Below are 16239 nucleotides of genomic sequence, written 5' to 3'. Positions count from 1 at the left end.
AAGTTACGCTTACAAAATGAACCAAACACACCTTGTATTTAAACAAAGCATAAACTCCTTTATTTAAATCTAGGAGCTGTATATGTAAGGTTAATAAGACATGTGCACACTCCATGCCATTGTTTGTTCTTTCTAAATCAAGTGTATGAAGTGATGAAGGGGATGTATGTAGATATATTATTGAAGAAAAAATAGGGTATGCTCATGAGAAGGTTGAAAAGTACTCAAGAAACAGAGTAATACTGTCTGTGTAATCTTAAGATACTCCCTATGCACGCTGTGATAAAAATGTTTAATTGTGTGATCCCATGCTATTTTTCCTACAGGAGTCCTGCCTCAGTCAGTGCAGAGATGGTTAGTGATCTCTGAATAAGTAGCTATACGATACTTCATTTTGTCTTCATGTTCCTCCACCCCCACCCCATGTCCCTATTTACTGTAAACTATTCAGATCCCAGTCTCAATCAGAAATATTTCCTTATTTCCTGGAGTGTTTTTACCTTTTTGTTACATCTGTATGATCACAGACTTCAACAGTTTTCTTTTATGAAGTAAAATATTTTTTCACCCTGTTTCTGTCCTCATCCCCAGTATTCTGGTATTTGTCCATTCTGCAAACCCATTTCTTCTTGGGATCTCATCCATGTGTCCCACTCCCAAACATGTAGATTGGGTCATGTCAAATTTTAGTCTTCTGTCACTGCTGCTAGGATGCCACCATGAAATTTTAGGAGGTTGTGATTATTTTGCCCTACTTTCGGTGCCAGTCAGTTAGAACAGAGCCAATTTAATTTTTTTCCAGTAATTGGGTTTTTTACCTATGCACTTAGGCTGTTGAATTTAGAGACCAGAAGTATTCCTCTGGACTACCGTGCTTAGTTTTCTGCTCTCTAGTGAGTTCCCACAGACGCTGACCTGCTGATGAGAATCCAGCACAGGCCACTGAGGTGGTTCAGGAGTAAGGCACACAATGTATGAGGACAGGTAGATGGGATATTTCAGCCATTGTAAGGCTAAAACCTTTTGCAAGACCAGAAGAGCTTACTGCTGTCATCAGCTTCCTAGTGGTAAGACAAAGAGAAGATTGAGCATTCTCTTCTCAGAGGTGTCCAGTGACAGAATAAGAGGCAGTGGGTGCAAATTTCAGCCATGGAAAGCTACAGCTAGGTGTTAGATTTAGTGATTTATTTGTTTTGGTGTGTGGTTTGTTTGTTGGGTTTTTAGGTCATCTTTTTTGTTTGCTTCTTTGTGTTTTGGGGGGGTTTGGTTTTACTGGTTTGGTTTTTTTCCTCTACCAAGAGGGTGGTCAAATAGTGGAAGAGGTTATCCAGAGAGGTTGTGAAAATCTCCATCTTTGGAGGTATTCAAAGGTCTGCCAGAGATGGCCCTGTGTACCCTGTTCTAACTGTAACTGCTTTGAGTGTGTGTGATGGAGGGGATTTGAAATAAATGATCTCCAAAGCTTCCCTGCAGTGAGAATGATTCTATGACAATTGATTCTGTTTTTCCATTGAGAAATTATTGACAAGTATTGATGCCAGACTTTTTGTTTCAGCACTTTGAAAAAATATTTAAAACAAAATCTTATCTTTTATTTTGTCCCCTCAAACATCACACACAATTGCAGTAATGCAATTTGGAGCATGACTGTTCTATAACCATATCCCTCACCCACCCCTTGCATCTTGTTCAAGGTACATGTCCAAATTTCAGTGATATTAAACAACTTAACAATGTTGTAATTAACCTTTGATTAGATTGCTGTGGCATTGATAGATGCTTTTTCCAGAAGAGCTTAATAAATGCTCATGCTAATTTTGTGTGTGTGTTTATTTTTAGGAGTTGCCAACCCGGGAAACTATTGAAGATCTCAGAGGTATCCTAAAGGCTTTATATCTCTTTAAGCATTTGCTTCATTATTGCTTGCTACAAAAAAAAAAAAGGGCACAGATGACCCCATGGCAGGTTTTGGTGTGCATCATGTTAGGAGCTGGATGGAATAAAATCTTAGGGGAATTTTAACAGACTAAGCTTTCTCAGCTGTCACCCAAGATGTTTGGGATGTAGCTTTTGGAGAGCTGCAAGTAGCTCCTCTAATTTTGACATGAGGAGATGAAAGAGCTTTCTCCCACATTCTTGGGAAACTCTGTGCTTTTGTAAAGTGTTAAACCAGGAATCCGATGTTCAGATTACATCTTATAACCCTTAAACGTTTTCTGACTGCAGAGTTGTGTTGAGATGTTGACCTTTAGCTTTGTAGCATATACTCCAGCATACCTTGCTCTTTGCGTACAGTTTCAATGCTTGAGATGCCTCAATATATTTTAGTTTGTTTCCTCTTTGTTAAGGTTAATCACCATATCAATAGCACCACTTAAGAAATTGTACAAAGTGCTGTAACAAATTTCTGCCACGCTGGCTTACTGTTTCTTTCATCTCTCCCGAAGTGGGGATGAGTCTGTAAAATATTGCAGTTTTGACATTTTCTTGAGGCATGTTGATTATTTAAATAAATAGACATGCTTCTATACCTGTCCTGTCCTGAAAGGATTCCAGCTTGCTTTTGTAGTATTTCACATGTAGCTAACAAAGATCCTTGCCTAGGAATGGTTTTAATCGGCTATGTCATCTATGCTTCATTTGCTTTACTCTGAATCACATTTTGCTAGTTAAAGATCATACCAAGTTAATGCATAGTGTTCATGTTTGTGAAACCTAAATCTTACTATCTATATAATCTATATGTATTTTTTTTGTTTGCTTGAATAGGTGTTACAGTATTAGAAGACCAGACTGCGCCACTGGTTTCTCCTACCTCACCCTGTGTTAAAGCAGATACATTACTTTTTTCTACAGCCTCTGCTTCAAGTGCCACCACATCAGCAATAGTGACAAAACCAGCTATAGAAACACTTTCTGGTAATGGAATAACTGAAAAAGGAGGGAACAGACAGCTGTGTGGACAGCATGGATCCCAGGACATTCTTGTGAAAACAGATGTAGCTAAAAACATCTCCAATATTTCTTCATCACAAGGTGATATTTTAAGAACTGGAGTTTCTTCAGAGCCATGGAACAGTGAAAATTCAGTTATTTCAGACCATTTGAGTAATACTAAAAGCTACAAAAGAGAGAAATTGTCAGATGGATCACCACAGACAGGCTTTACCACTAACTGCCCACAGTGCAATGCCATTGCAACCAAAGATCCTGAGAACATGGACAGTTCTTGCAGTGCTGGTAATACCCATGAGGACCTCGATTGCTCAGACAGCGAGACTACCGTTGCAGTTGTGGACAACTCTCTTCCTGTAGACCAGCTGTGCGAGCCCATTAAAATTGTCATCACAATGAGCACCACACCAAACACCACCTTCAGTGACCTAGCAGGCTCTGTCCACCTAAAGGCTCTGGGAACTGAGAGACCAGGCCTTGAGTCTGGTGTAGTTCCAGCAGGCTGGCCAAATCAGCAAACTAATGAACAGCTCAGAATCCCTGTTATCACTGTTGACCTGTCTGATGATACTAAACTTAAGACTTGCCCAGAAGTTAGTGAAAGCGAAAGAACTCCAGAAATCTTAAAGGCAGAGCTGTCATCCAACCAGTGCTCTGGCTATGAATCAGGTGATGCAGTCAAGGAGCTCAGCAACCCAGCACATACTTCTTTGGAAACTAACACTTGTTCAGATCCAAATCAAGAAAATGCTTCTGGAAATGTTGAGACTGTGGATTTGACATATAAGGAAGACCAGCAAAACTTAGACCCACAGTCCTGTAGAACTGCTCATGAAAAGAGGCACATGCGGGTGCTAAGCGTAGACAGTGGGACAGATGTGCTCCTAAGTAAGAACTTCACGGATGCATCTGACAAAGAAAAGACCTTGCCAACTTCCAAATCAGATCTAGAAGCTAAAGAAGGACAGATGCCAAATGAATCTAACTTTCTAGAGTTTGTCTCCCTCCTGGAATCCATTAATACCTCAAAGATGAAGGCATCTAATCAATCTGCTGTCAAAATGGAAGCAACAAAGGAAAATATACATGTTGGAGGTATGATGAGTGGTTTACTTCTGGAATAAAGTTGTTGTGACTAGTTACATTATTTATAGCCGCTTACCCTGAGATCTGCAGTAGTAGGACAAATTCCTGGAGATCTGCTTGTGTTAATAGGGCCAGGGAGGTGCTGGGCTTGGTGGGACAAGGTGATTCAGTTCTTTGAATATTTTTGTTTTCTTAAGGATTTTCTATACTAGAACAGAATGCATGTAGTGAGCATGCACTGTTGGAATACCAAAAACATCTCACAAAAAAGTGTATAACTCCAGTATTACACCTAACCTTGTCCATCTTACCAGGTTCATGTTGAAGACTAGTCGGTGTGTGTCTGTAAGTACGAAAAAAGCTGGAATCATCACTGGTGATGGTTCAACTTTTAGCTGACATCTCTGTTCACAAACACATGCTCTTAAATTTCCTGCACAGTTGTGAGCTGCTTTATGATTTTTTATGTTTGTTTGTTTGTTTGTTTTTTTAATGAACATAATTCTATTTGTTCTCAATAGGTGGGAGGGTTTTTTTGTTTTGCTTTGGTTTAGTTACTTTAAAATATTTGGCCTTTAAGGATGAAAGTTTGGTGGTTGCTTTCATTGAGAACCCTCAGTATTTTAATGAAAAATGGTCTCTTGTCATGCAAATTCCTATTTAACGTGAAGGGCTTTTATTTCAAACAACAGCAACAAAAATCTCAGCTATTTTCAAAACATACATGCAATCCAATTTATAGTTCTTGCACAGAAAAATCTGGTTTTAAGCTGTCACCTAACTCTTTGACCTCTTTCTGTTAGGAATTCATGTTGGTAGTGTCTTTAGCAGCTCTCTGAGCAAAACTAGCAGGACTGTTTCATGAGCATGAAAGGTACAATGCAGTGAAAGCAGATGCAATCTCAGGGCACTTGCCTAGTGGTTGGTTCAGTTGTTTTAGAAGGTCTGGGCCAAAGTTTCCTCTCCAGCTCCAAAACGTTTGGTTTACTTTAGATCCTATAATAAGCTATTCTAAAAAAGTGTGAGAGGTTGCCTATTTTGCAAGGAGCTTGGCACTCCTGTTTTACTATGGTGTCCGTATTCATGGACAGGCTCTAGGGAGTCTGTTCCCAGACTCATTCCTGCAAGAACCTTTCACTAGATGAAAAAGACTCATGATTTCAAAGTTTGTTAGGTATTTAAAAAGCAAATTTGAAATTCATACTCTTACCTTGTTAATATAAAATTAAGTACATCTGTCTTCTTGGTGTGTCATTTTCTTGTAAATTCCATTCATCTTTCATTTTGGCTGCTTTTTCTCCTTATCTGTCATGTCCAATGCATTAGACACTTGCTCTATCTTTTGCTTGTGTTCATTTTTTCCTTCTACTTTATATTTCTAGTTCTGTGCCTTCCTTTCCCCATTGATCCCTTCAGTCTAGCTACTCCTCTCCTGTGCAATCTCCTTACTTGCCCTCCTCTTCATACTGCTTCTCCCTTATCTTTCCCTCTATCCTTCCTAGCAATTCACACTGTTGCTTTTCTAGGATTCTCTATTCTCTTCAGCTCACCTGAAGCCATGGCCTCCCCATAGCTTGAATTCACTTCTGTACTTGTCCTCCTCTCTGTTCCCTACTGAAATTTTGCTGCTTCTAGGCCTGGTGCCACAATTCTGGTCTATCTTACCCATCTTGTTCTGCAGAGTAGTTTTTCTGTCCTGCTTGGAGTTTATCAACCTGTCTGGCTGACTTCAGTCTGTGATCTGTGGTTGCCTAAGATGTGTGCTGAGCAAGCCCTGCTTTTTACTGGAGCTTGCTCAGCTGATCTCCTGCTGAGTCCAGGGAGCCCTGTCAGGTACCCAGGATGCAGGGAGTCAGGTGTGGGGTCATCTCCGTGTGCAACAGCATGCAACAATATGAGGGTTGCAGCAAGCAGATTACAATTTTTGTCATTCTTCAGTTATAAAAATTGAGTGTTTACACAATAATTTGACTTCTATGTGATGTAACACAAACAGCTAATGTGCAGCTAATGTGGAAAGGATTTTCAGCCAAGTAAGCTAAGGTAGTGTGAATAGCAAAGATTGCCACATAAAAGAATCTGATTCCACAGTGACCAAAAAAACCCACACCCAAACAAAAAACCCACCACAACAACAAACAAACAACAGCAACAACAACAAAACCCCCAAACCGACAAGAAAACCAAGCAAACATCAACAACAACAAAACCCACAAAAAACCCCAACCCAAAACCAACCCCAACACTTCAGCAGTATGTGTAGATATTGTGCTTTATTTCTGGCAAATGGATTCTTTTTAGTGGATCCTGAGAAAATGAGAGAATTCTGCTCTTCCCTCCAGCTAAGCTGCTACTTAAAGCAGACTGAACTGAATTTCCTACTTTGCTATTTTCTTAAGTCTAGATGCTTGTGAGATGGTGAAGTTTAGCTGCATACACATATAATATAATATACACGTATATTGGGGTTGGACTAGATGACCTTTAGAGGTCCCTTCCAACCCAAAGCCTTCTCTAATTAAGCATCTCGGCTTATTTCTGGTGTGGGCTCTGAGTGTCACGCTGAGGAAGGAGCAGAGCCTGGAAGAGAGGTGCCCTGCAGGAGCAGAGATGGTGGCTCTGACTTCTGTTAGAGGCACCTCAGATGGGTTCTATGGGAAAAAGGAGAGTCAATCTGAACTCTTAGCTATGGAGAGGTAGTTCAAAGGCAGTTATTTTTAAGAGCAAGTAGGCTTTGTTTTCTATCCCAGTCAGAATGTGTTGTTTGCTAAAATAAATTACTGTAATTACTGGTAGCTTCCCCACAATAAGGCTGAATTTTAGGAATGAGAAAGCCTCTAATTTGTTTACAGCCTTACAATTATAAGTATGCTTTAACAAAATAGCATCTTGGAACAGATCTGAGTGAACAGTATTCCCACATTGAAGAGGTTGTTCAAAAAAAAGGGGTGTGTGTAGAATACAAAGCAAGTCAAGCTATGTGCAAGTTGTTTTGAGGGAAGAGGTTAGTTGTGTTTTAATTTCACAAATTGCCCAACTGGCAAAAGCTAATAATAGATGCTTGGTCCAAAAGAGCATGAAATGCTCTCCACAAAGATGTTTGTTAGGCAGTGTGAGAAACTTGCTAGATTCCTGGAAAGCCAGATGATCAGAGCTGTGTGTAAGAGAGCTGCCATTTTGCATAATTTGGTGAAGGAAAGGAAATGTGCTCCTCAGGGCAGTTTTGCAAGTGCATGAATGCCATGTGTTGGTCTTTGTTAAAATGGTGCTCCCTCAGAACTTGTGAGTTCTCTGGACATGGAAGAGATTGCCCTGACTCCATAAGCTTGTGCCAATAGACAGTAAACTGCAGCACAAGAAAATTAAAGCCTTGCTTTATGCTACTAAAGATGCTAGATTTAACACGTTAAAATACAGGGCAGAAAAAAGCTGTCTAAGAGCTCTTGTGTTGCCACTCCATCTCTTCTAAAGTGTGAGAAAGTACTACTGACACTGTTGCTAAAAATTACTTGAAGGCCAGTTTCCTTTCAGTTGTGAATCAAAAATGCACAATCCATGTAATGAAAGCCTGTTGAAGGGAAGCTGCAAATTTTCTTCAGACTTCAACTAGCGTAAGGAAAAGCTACTTTGAATCCATCTGACATCCCTGGAGTCAGATGTGCATCAGACTTATGCAGGGCAAAACCTCATGTACCTCTGACATAGCTGGCACGTAATCTAGGACAGGCAATGTTATCACCCAGGGAGCAAAGCTTACCATGGGAGTTGTGGGGACTGGCATGGGAGAACCTCAACTGGGATTACATGGCCTGAATTTAGATGTTTTGCAGACTCATTTTAGAAAAGGTACTCATTATTCTGGGCAGTGCACAAACCACAATCTCAAGTGAGTTCTTCTGGATCCCAAACAATTATCCTTCTATAAAAAAATAAGACATACTCCTATGCTTATTTTTAGGCCCCTCAGTTTTTCCCTCTGCGTGTGAGGAAAAGTGCTGTTGCCTGCCGTATAATCATGGGGAAGAGGGATCTTGTGCATTGAGTCACCAGCTCAAATGTCAGCTGTGGTGGGAGGCGACAGCAGGGGAGTTTGCTCTCAGGCAAGTAGCACCTAAGACACAAAGCCTTGTCAGGTGCTAGATTTTCTCTTGGAGCAGCTGTGTGCTGTCCCTGACTCATGCCAGGGAGGGTCCATATAGCATTTGATGCTGCTCTTTGCATAGGGAGGAAATGGGGTGCACAAATCAGTTCTCTGAGCCTGATACTTGATATATAAGATGTTTCTGCTAAAAAAGTTGGTGAAGAAAGGGTTGGGAATGTTCTCCTGAGATATGATGGGAAGGTTTGGTGCTTGTTGAGCTTTTGTTTTATGCTGGTACTGACAAGCATGGAGTGATTTGAAACCATTATCTCTGCAGCCAAATGGGCAATAAAGCACATTTTAAAGTGAAACTTTCTATTTTAGAGTGTAGTGTTGTGGAAGGAAGTAGCTTCTGTAGCAGAGCAATTAATGAACAGAAGGGACTCAACCTTAATTAGCTTAATTCTGCTTGACCAGATTTCAAACCAGATGGCATTTGAAATTATAACAACAGTGACATTTTAACTCACAGGGCTGAGTTACAGGTTGACATAGAGATATACAAGTAAAAGATGAAGCAGAACATCTGGAAGACTCTGGAGATAGTAAGAAGTATTTTGGAGAAAAATTATGGAGTAATAAAGTTTAATTCTATTTACCTAGTAATAAGGCAACATTAAAGTAGAAATACGCTGACGGTTATTACAGTTACTCTATGTAGAAAGGCTGCTCCATTTAAACTGTAAAACTGTTTTTAGCCTCCTTGCATTGTGGATCAAAGGCTCATCTACAAGATGGTTTGGGATACCTAAAATCTCTTCCACAAATGAAAAAGTTACATGAGAAAGGAAGTTTTGGTTGTGTAACTGCATTTAAATTGGGATCTCATTAGTCAGAACAGGGATGTTTCATTTATTTAAATATTGCTGTTATTGCTGTTTGAACTCTAGTGCAGATAAAAATGTTCACAGCAAGTGTCTTATACCCATATGGAATATATGTTTATCTTGGTAACTATTTTACCATAATAACTAAAGGATATATCTTGTGCTTTACCAAAAAATATGTGTAGATCAAAAGTTGATTGTTTGTGCAGGACTTCTGAATCACCTTTCCCTAAGCCTGACTTGGCTGTGAACACTGACAGTTACGCCTCACATACTTGAGTCATGTGGCATGTAATTTTGAGATAAATTATGAAGTTAATTGCAGAGCCTGGGTCTGAGTTGGGACATCTGCATGGTCAGCCTTGTGTATGCCAGAGATAGGTGGAGCGGCAGATCAAGTGAGGAGATTCTGCCACTTTTCTCTAGTAAGACCTTACCAGGAATACTGTGTCCAGCTCTGGAGCACTCAGCACAGGAAGGACATGGACCTGATGAAGTAGGTCCAAAGGAGGGCCACAAAAATAATCAGGGGGCTGGAGCGCTTCTCCTGTTAGGACAGGCTGAGAGAGCTGGGGTTGTTCAGCCTAGAGAAGAGAAGGCTCTGCTGAGAACTAATAGTGGCCTTCCAGTACCTAAAGGGGGCCTACAAGAAGGATAGAGAGAAACTGTTTACAGAGGCCTATAGTGTGAGGGACAATGCTTTGAAACTAGAGAAGAGCAAATTTAGATTAGATGTTAGGAGCAAGTTCTTTACCGTAAGTGTGGTGGAACACTGGAACAGGTTGCCCAGAGAGGTGGTTGAGGCCCCATCCCTGGAGATACTCGAAGTGACATTTAACAGGGCTCTGGGCAACCTGATCTGGTTGAGGATGCCCCTGCTTACTGCAGCGGGGGTTGGACTAGATGACCCTTTGGATGTCCCTTCCAACCTAAACCATTCTATGATTCTATAGCTGTGGTAGGAGGCCAGAGGGAAGGTGCTTTTTCAGCCATCTTTTGTGCTTTTTCAGCCATCTCTAGCTTTTGGAGAGGGTTTTACCTAGCAGCTTGGGCTATGCCAGCACAATTCCGATGCAAGGAGCGTTTGGTATCATAGGGCCAATTGCATGCCGTGGCACTCCTAGTCTAGACACCTCTATCTCCATGTAAATTCTGAAGGTGTAAGTCACTTGGAAGAAAGAGTAATAATGAAAACATGTAACGAACCTGTCGTGGTGCACCTTTCCAGTGCTGGAAGTACTTGTCACCATGATGCTGTCTGATTGGCATATAAAGCCTGTAAGAAGCAGTACATTCATGTTTTTATTATTATGACTCTCTATCACTGCAGGAGAAGTCTGCAAGGCTTGTGGTTTGGAATGGAAAAGAGAAAGGTGTTTTCTAAAACCACTAGATAATCAAATTAAAAAATCTTTTTAGTGGTTCCAGCCCTAGAGCTAGTTTTGGGCAATATGAGACCAATTAGAGTATTAAACCCATGGTTTCTGATCTCTATCAATTATTCTTACACCTTGAACAGCCCAAGCCTTTAGGAAGGTGATTTCAATTAGGTGTCTGTGGCTCTGTCACCTCCCTCAGGTACAGTTACATCATTAAGAGGATGCTTCAGTAATACCACAGTTAAATAACACACAACTTCTGCTTAAAATGGAGTTTAAATCTTTAATTAGGAAAGGAAAAAGTGTGTTCTGCTCCCTTCCCTGTTCTGTTTTTTTCTCTTCCCTCCTCCCCCCACCCCCAGCCCACCAATAGAAGAAAGTAGGTCTGGGAGGCATGTTGAATTTTGTCTCTGTGCATGACACAAAAGACTAGCCTAAACCAAAATTATACTCACTGTATTTATGGCACAAGAATTTGGGATTCTTGGTCATCATGTGCTACAGAAAGAGAACAGGAGTGTCAGAACACTGCAGTGTTATGAGATTCTTTTTTTCCCTCCTCATGGGAGCTGAAGAACAGCACCTGTTCCAAGCAAGAGTCACACAGTGTCTTTATTTTCACTGCCCATTCCCCCTTGCTGCTGGTATCCTGGCTGATGAGCATCTGGGAGCCCATTGAGACTCTTCAGGCTTGGTGCTGCTTGCTGTGCTTCACATTAAGATTTGAGACACCTGCTGTGTGTGAACAGATGTGGAAGTACAATTGAAGTTGTTCTTACACTTCTGGATTTCCCCCACCCTCCCCGCCCAGAAAGTAAGTGTGAAGTGTCTGCAGTTAAAAGTGGCTATGTGCAAGTGTCTGAGACCTCAGAGTATTAGAAGGGGTGTGTCCCGTGAATTGAAACTGCCGTAGAGCTCTTTTTACTCCTGAAGACTGGCTTATTTGTAGAAGTGTGCTATTAGATCAGCTGACATGGTTGGACAAAAGCAGGACAGATAATCTGAAAAACCTGCATATTAAACAGCTTGTTTTCTTTTAAAAATTATATCAGTTGGCCTAATAAAACATACTGTGTGCATCTACAAACCTGTTTTCTCCTTAGATCATTGTATTTATGACACCACTATTTACTAGTGCCTCTTGCAGGTTAACATGGTAATTGTGGGATGCAGAGTTTGACAAACTTTTCATGGGGAGAATTTCCATGTCTTTTTCTTAATGCTCAATTTTCTAAGACTTTTAAACAACAGGTATTGCAAGAAGTCTGGATAAGTACATGTCAATACACCTTGTTCAGTGCAAGAAGCTACCAGACTCAGTGAAGCATCTCCAACAAGCACCACAAACCTGATTTATTTACATATTTATTTATTTATTTTTGGTTAAAGTATGTAATTGTGACTGCACATAGTGGCAAGGAAATCACTGTCTCAGTTGCACTTTAAAATCCTAACAGATATTTATTTTTGTTTACAGTCAAAGCACAGTTGCAAAATGCTTCACTGTTCAACATGAATATTAGTAACTAAAAGATTAGTGCTTGAAAGTCACATGTATATAAGTAGATGATATATATGTGTAGAGAGATAATATGCATATAGTTAGTATTGGTATTCCATATAGTAGAAATTGGACAAGATCATTATTTAAAAATAGGTTGTTCAGTATTTTCCAAGCATAGGAAAATCTACTTTGAAATTTAACCAGTTTGTGCTTTGTCCTGCACCAGGTGTGTGGCTGGTGAGGAAGAGGGATTAGGTAGCTATTTCTTTTCCTGTCCAAGAGCTCTATTTCCTTTGAAAGTACTACTTTCCTTTCTGTAAAAGGGGAATGGATCAGTGCTTCTGCTTTTCTGCTGTCAGTGTACAAAGCTTGGGAACAAATTAATGGCTCCCAGGGAAGCAACCTCTTACCATTCTAGGTTAGGAACAGATTACTTCCCTTTGAAACAATAGGAGAAGCAAAGCATAAATTTTCTCATTTGTTCTTTGCTTCACTCGGCCTATTCTTGAAACAACCCATTCACACAGCCACCTAGAGTCAGAGTGCCTTCTCATCCAGAGATGATTGTAATGTTTTAATCTTTTCCATAAAACTAGTAACTGCTGCAGTATTTTATGCAGTGATTTAGCTTTTATCTTTTAGATGCTCTTGTTCTGCGGAGAGTGGCTCCACTTCACTGCCCTGTTTTCCAGATAGCCAGATGACGGAGAGAAAAGAAGAAATGGTGGGAACAGAAAAGCACTGTGAGCAACTTCCTAAACAGGAAAGATCAGATGTACAAAGCCAAGATCGTGCTACTACTAGTCCAGTGCTACCAGAGTCTGCCAAATTTGCAGCACTGTAAGACCAGTTTACTTTACAATTTCGTACTTCAAAGATATGATGTAAGCTGTTTTGTTTCACTGAGTAGAAATGACATAAACTTTTAATTAACCTCTCTTTCTTTTTTGTTTTATTGAGAACAAGAAAAAAGTTCCTTATAGTAGTTTTGAAACATTTTTGTGTCAAGTTACCAGGGCAACAGGCAAAGGCAGATAATCTACCGGGTAACTTCTCAGCAAGACAGTTCTGTCTTGCAAGTAATAAGTGGACCTGAAGCGTCTGTGCAAGATGAGCTGTCAGTGGATGCAATGCATGTATTCATAGATGAAAATGGTGAGTTTCTGTAGCTGGAATAATTATGTTATGTGAGGAAATTTCTAAGGAAACGTTAGATTCCCTAGAAGGATATTTTTCTGGTCTGTTTACCAACTGCATGTTTTTGTGCATGTGAAAGAAAGGGCTTAGTAATTTAAAGGCAGATAAGCAATAGCTTGAGCTTTCAAAGTCTGCCTGCGACATTCACGGTGCATGAAGTTAATTTCCCAAACATCACCCTCTAACAGTGATGCCTCAGCTAAAAGAATACGTCTATCTTTGCAGAATTAACCAACCCCTGGCCCTTCTCCCCGAGGAGGAACTTTGCACTGGCCTGACTAGGCAAAATATTCCTCATTTTTATTGTTTTATTCTTCAGCTAGTTCAGACTGACCTCTCTGATAATGTGGTGATTGCTGTCTTTTGGAGTTGTGTTCTGCTACCCTTTTCAAGAGAATTAATGAGTAACCTCGTCTTGCCCCATGCCTGTGCTTGTTATGCTGCTGCTGTGCACATATTCCTAGAGGCTGAAGCCATGATATATTTCATGCTGGTTTGCCTGAACACCTTGTAGTGCCCTGTGAGGTACTGGCCCTGAAAGGCAGCTGCCCCAAAAGCTGTGCTGCTCTTAAAGCTGCCTTTGAAATTGGTGTGGAGCAGGTGCTCATGGTATCTGGGTTCGTGATCCCAGAGGTACTTTGAGTTTTCTGCCTTTAAAATTTTCACTAACCTGTATGTTTTTATTTGTCTCAAGTTTTCAGTTGTTGAAATGTTAATTTGCTTTCTGAAGTCTAATATAAGCCTAGTGCACTGACTGAAAACTATATTTGTAAATGTGGTGACCTGAAATGTATGTTTGGTTGTTTTAAACTTTGTGTGTGAAACAAATAACCATTATAGTTGAACTGATTTTTTTTTTCCTCTGTTTGTTCTGAAGGGGAAATTAGATCCTGTTATTTAAAGGCTGGCTGTCAGAAGGAAGGAAATTTTCGACATCAGTTATCAAACTGTGATTGTGTTTCAAATGCTCAGTAAGTAAACCCTTATTTTTAGAAATGTTAGACATTTTCATTGATAGAAGCTGAGAAACTAATTGCACCTGTGAAAGATGCACGTGAAAAGGAGTACTGGAGAATAAATGTGCTAACCTCTTGTAGAAATGTCAAAGCATACACTTTGTGCTAAAACAGGACTGCTTTGTAAGAATATTGATAAAGAGAAGTGAAAAAGAAAATTACAGCTATCTAATGTTCTTTCATTGCTTTCTGGGAATAGCCGAAGCCAAATGTGATCATTACAAATAAGATTGTAAATTAAGTCAAGTAAGTGGGACTGTTATCAGCTATTCTTCTAAACTTGTCTAGCTTGCTTCCCATGCCTGTTGGGTCCTTTGTAGATTTGTAGTGCTGTGTCAGTATCAGCCAGTGACGCTGCTTCCTGAAGGATTCTAGTGGCAGCATCTTTCACCTTATATGAATGATAGTTTGCCACTCTGAAAGAAGAAAATTGTTCAGGTGCCTTTCAAAGGTTTTTTCAGAGTGATCGACATAAATCCCATATTCATTACTGTGATATAAAATCAAATATTTTACTTTGGGGCTATTTCACTCTTGCAGCTGTCTTTGCTTTACCTTGCATAGAATACTCCTTTCCTCCCACGTTGTGTAACTATGAACATGAATCTGTCCTAAATTCAGGAATAGCTTATAGTCCCTTGGCATTTATCTGTTGATCTGGTTTTATCAAAAGAAGAACATCTTGCTTATCATATAAGATGCCCTTCTGAGTCTGCCTTTGCTTGATGCTTATGTGACATCTCCATCTTCCTCTATGTCAAGTTTGTTTGTAGCTTGTGGACCTCTAGGGATGGGAATTTTTCTTTAAGGGTTTTGTTAAATGTTAACAAAAGCAAGTACAGATACTCTTTGCAGCCCTTTGTATGTATTTAACTTCTAAAGATAAGCACCTTTGCTGGAAATCTTGGAGTACAGTAGCAGTTAAGACTGGGCAACAGAACATATCATCAAAGAGGAGTGGGTTCTTGGGAGTGTTTCTGTACTGGGGTCAATGCAAGGATCGAACATGAGAGCCTTTCCAAGAACACTGCAGTGTGAAGGAAAGTACCAAACAGAAGTTCTCATGAAAAACAAGGGAGCATGAAGCTTGTCAAGCTGTCTTTTGCAAGGACAGTTGATATGTTTAGGCTGAAGAGCTTAGTGAAAACTGTTCAATCTATGCACAGATGTCCGCTGAAGGGTAGCACAGGAAGTGAAGGGGTTTTGTTTTTCCTTTATATGTTTGTCTTCAAATAATTTTGTATTTAGACAATATGGAACACTTGTAGCATATAGAAAACAGGGGCAAATCTGATTTAAAGACAGCTCAGGAATGGGGCATCTCTCCTTTCCCCTACTCCCACCTGCAGTCCTGCACATCACTTATGTCATGTTAGTCTCATATACATAGTTAAAGACAGACCAAATAGTGACTGATATTAACCATATTTTTATTACTGAAAAGAAAGTCAAATAGAATAAAATAAAACACAAGGCGTATTCAGTGATTGCTTCAGCTCAAGGTTTTCTGTCTGTGAAGAACTCTTGACAGAAATTGTCCTGACCAGGAGGGTGGGCTCTCCTCTGGTGGAGATGTTCCTTGTGCGAGTAGTCTGTCCCATCAGGAATGATGCCATTATGAAAGGATATTAGAAAAGACACATGGAAAGTAATTGAGCTGTGCTTGCCGTACCTCCCAGCACATCAGAAAGTTAACTAAGGAGAAGACAATGATTGACAGAACTTCTTTGTGAGTACCTGAAGTGGTTCAGACAATAGCCTTAGGCTTGGTGCCTGGATGCATTACTGAGACATGCAAATTGGATTTTATGAGGTCAAAGGGTGCAGGAGAAATTAATGTCTGGAGGTTAGAGGTGTCATTCTCCTGGAATAGGAGGGATAGGGTTTTGATCTTGGGGAGCCCAGATTTCAGAATCTAGAAGCAGCTTATGGAGAGCAATGGAAAGGTCAGCAGGAAATGTGTATAAGCTTATTATGATTGCTTTATAGTGTTAAGATTAGGTTACTCATAAAGGGAAAATGTTAAACCAAGTTGAGCCAGAGGAGTGACTATGTGGATGTACATGTACCTTGCCCTTACATGCTCCTCTGTGAGGAGAACTGGTCTGGGTAATGCTGCAGCTGACAAATAGGG

At 40.2% G+C, this 16239-nt stretch overlaps 1 protein-coding gene across 1 annotated transcript in view; it reads left to right on the top strand.

The window, feature by feature from the left end:
- PCNX2 (pecanex 2) overlaps positions 1 to 16239 on the top strand; it is a 156805-nt gene that overhangs the window by 11717 nt on the left and 128849 nt on the right. Inside the window, exons 4-8 of the mRNA XM_054162261.1 lie at positions 1840 to 1876; positions 2770 to 4050; positions 12585 to 12732; positions 12902 to 13047; positions 13967 to 14060. Of these exons, the coding sequence (XP_054018236.1) occupies positions 1840 to 1876; positions 2770 to 4050; positions 12585 to 12732; positions 12902 to 13047; positions 13967 to 14060 (1706 nt within the window). The remainder of the gene's footprint in view (positions 1 to 1839; positions 1877 to 2769; positions 4051 to 12584; positions 12733 to 12901; positions 13048 to 13966; positions 14061 to 16239) is intronic.

This window comes from Dryobates pubescens, chromosome 6 (assembly GCF_014839835.1).
Source record: "Dryobates pubescens isolate bDryPub1 chromosome 6, bDryPub1.pri, whole genome shotgun sequence".
Lineage (NCBI taxonomy): Eukaryota > Metazoa > Chordata > Aves > Piciformes > Picidae > Dryobates > Dryobates pubescens.
Note: the sequence above shows the minus strand (reverse complement) of the source record. Positions and strands in the feature narration are given on the sequence as shown.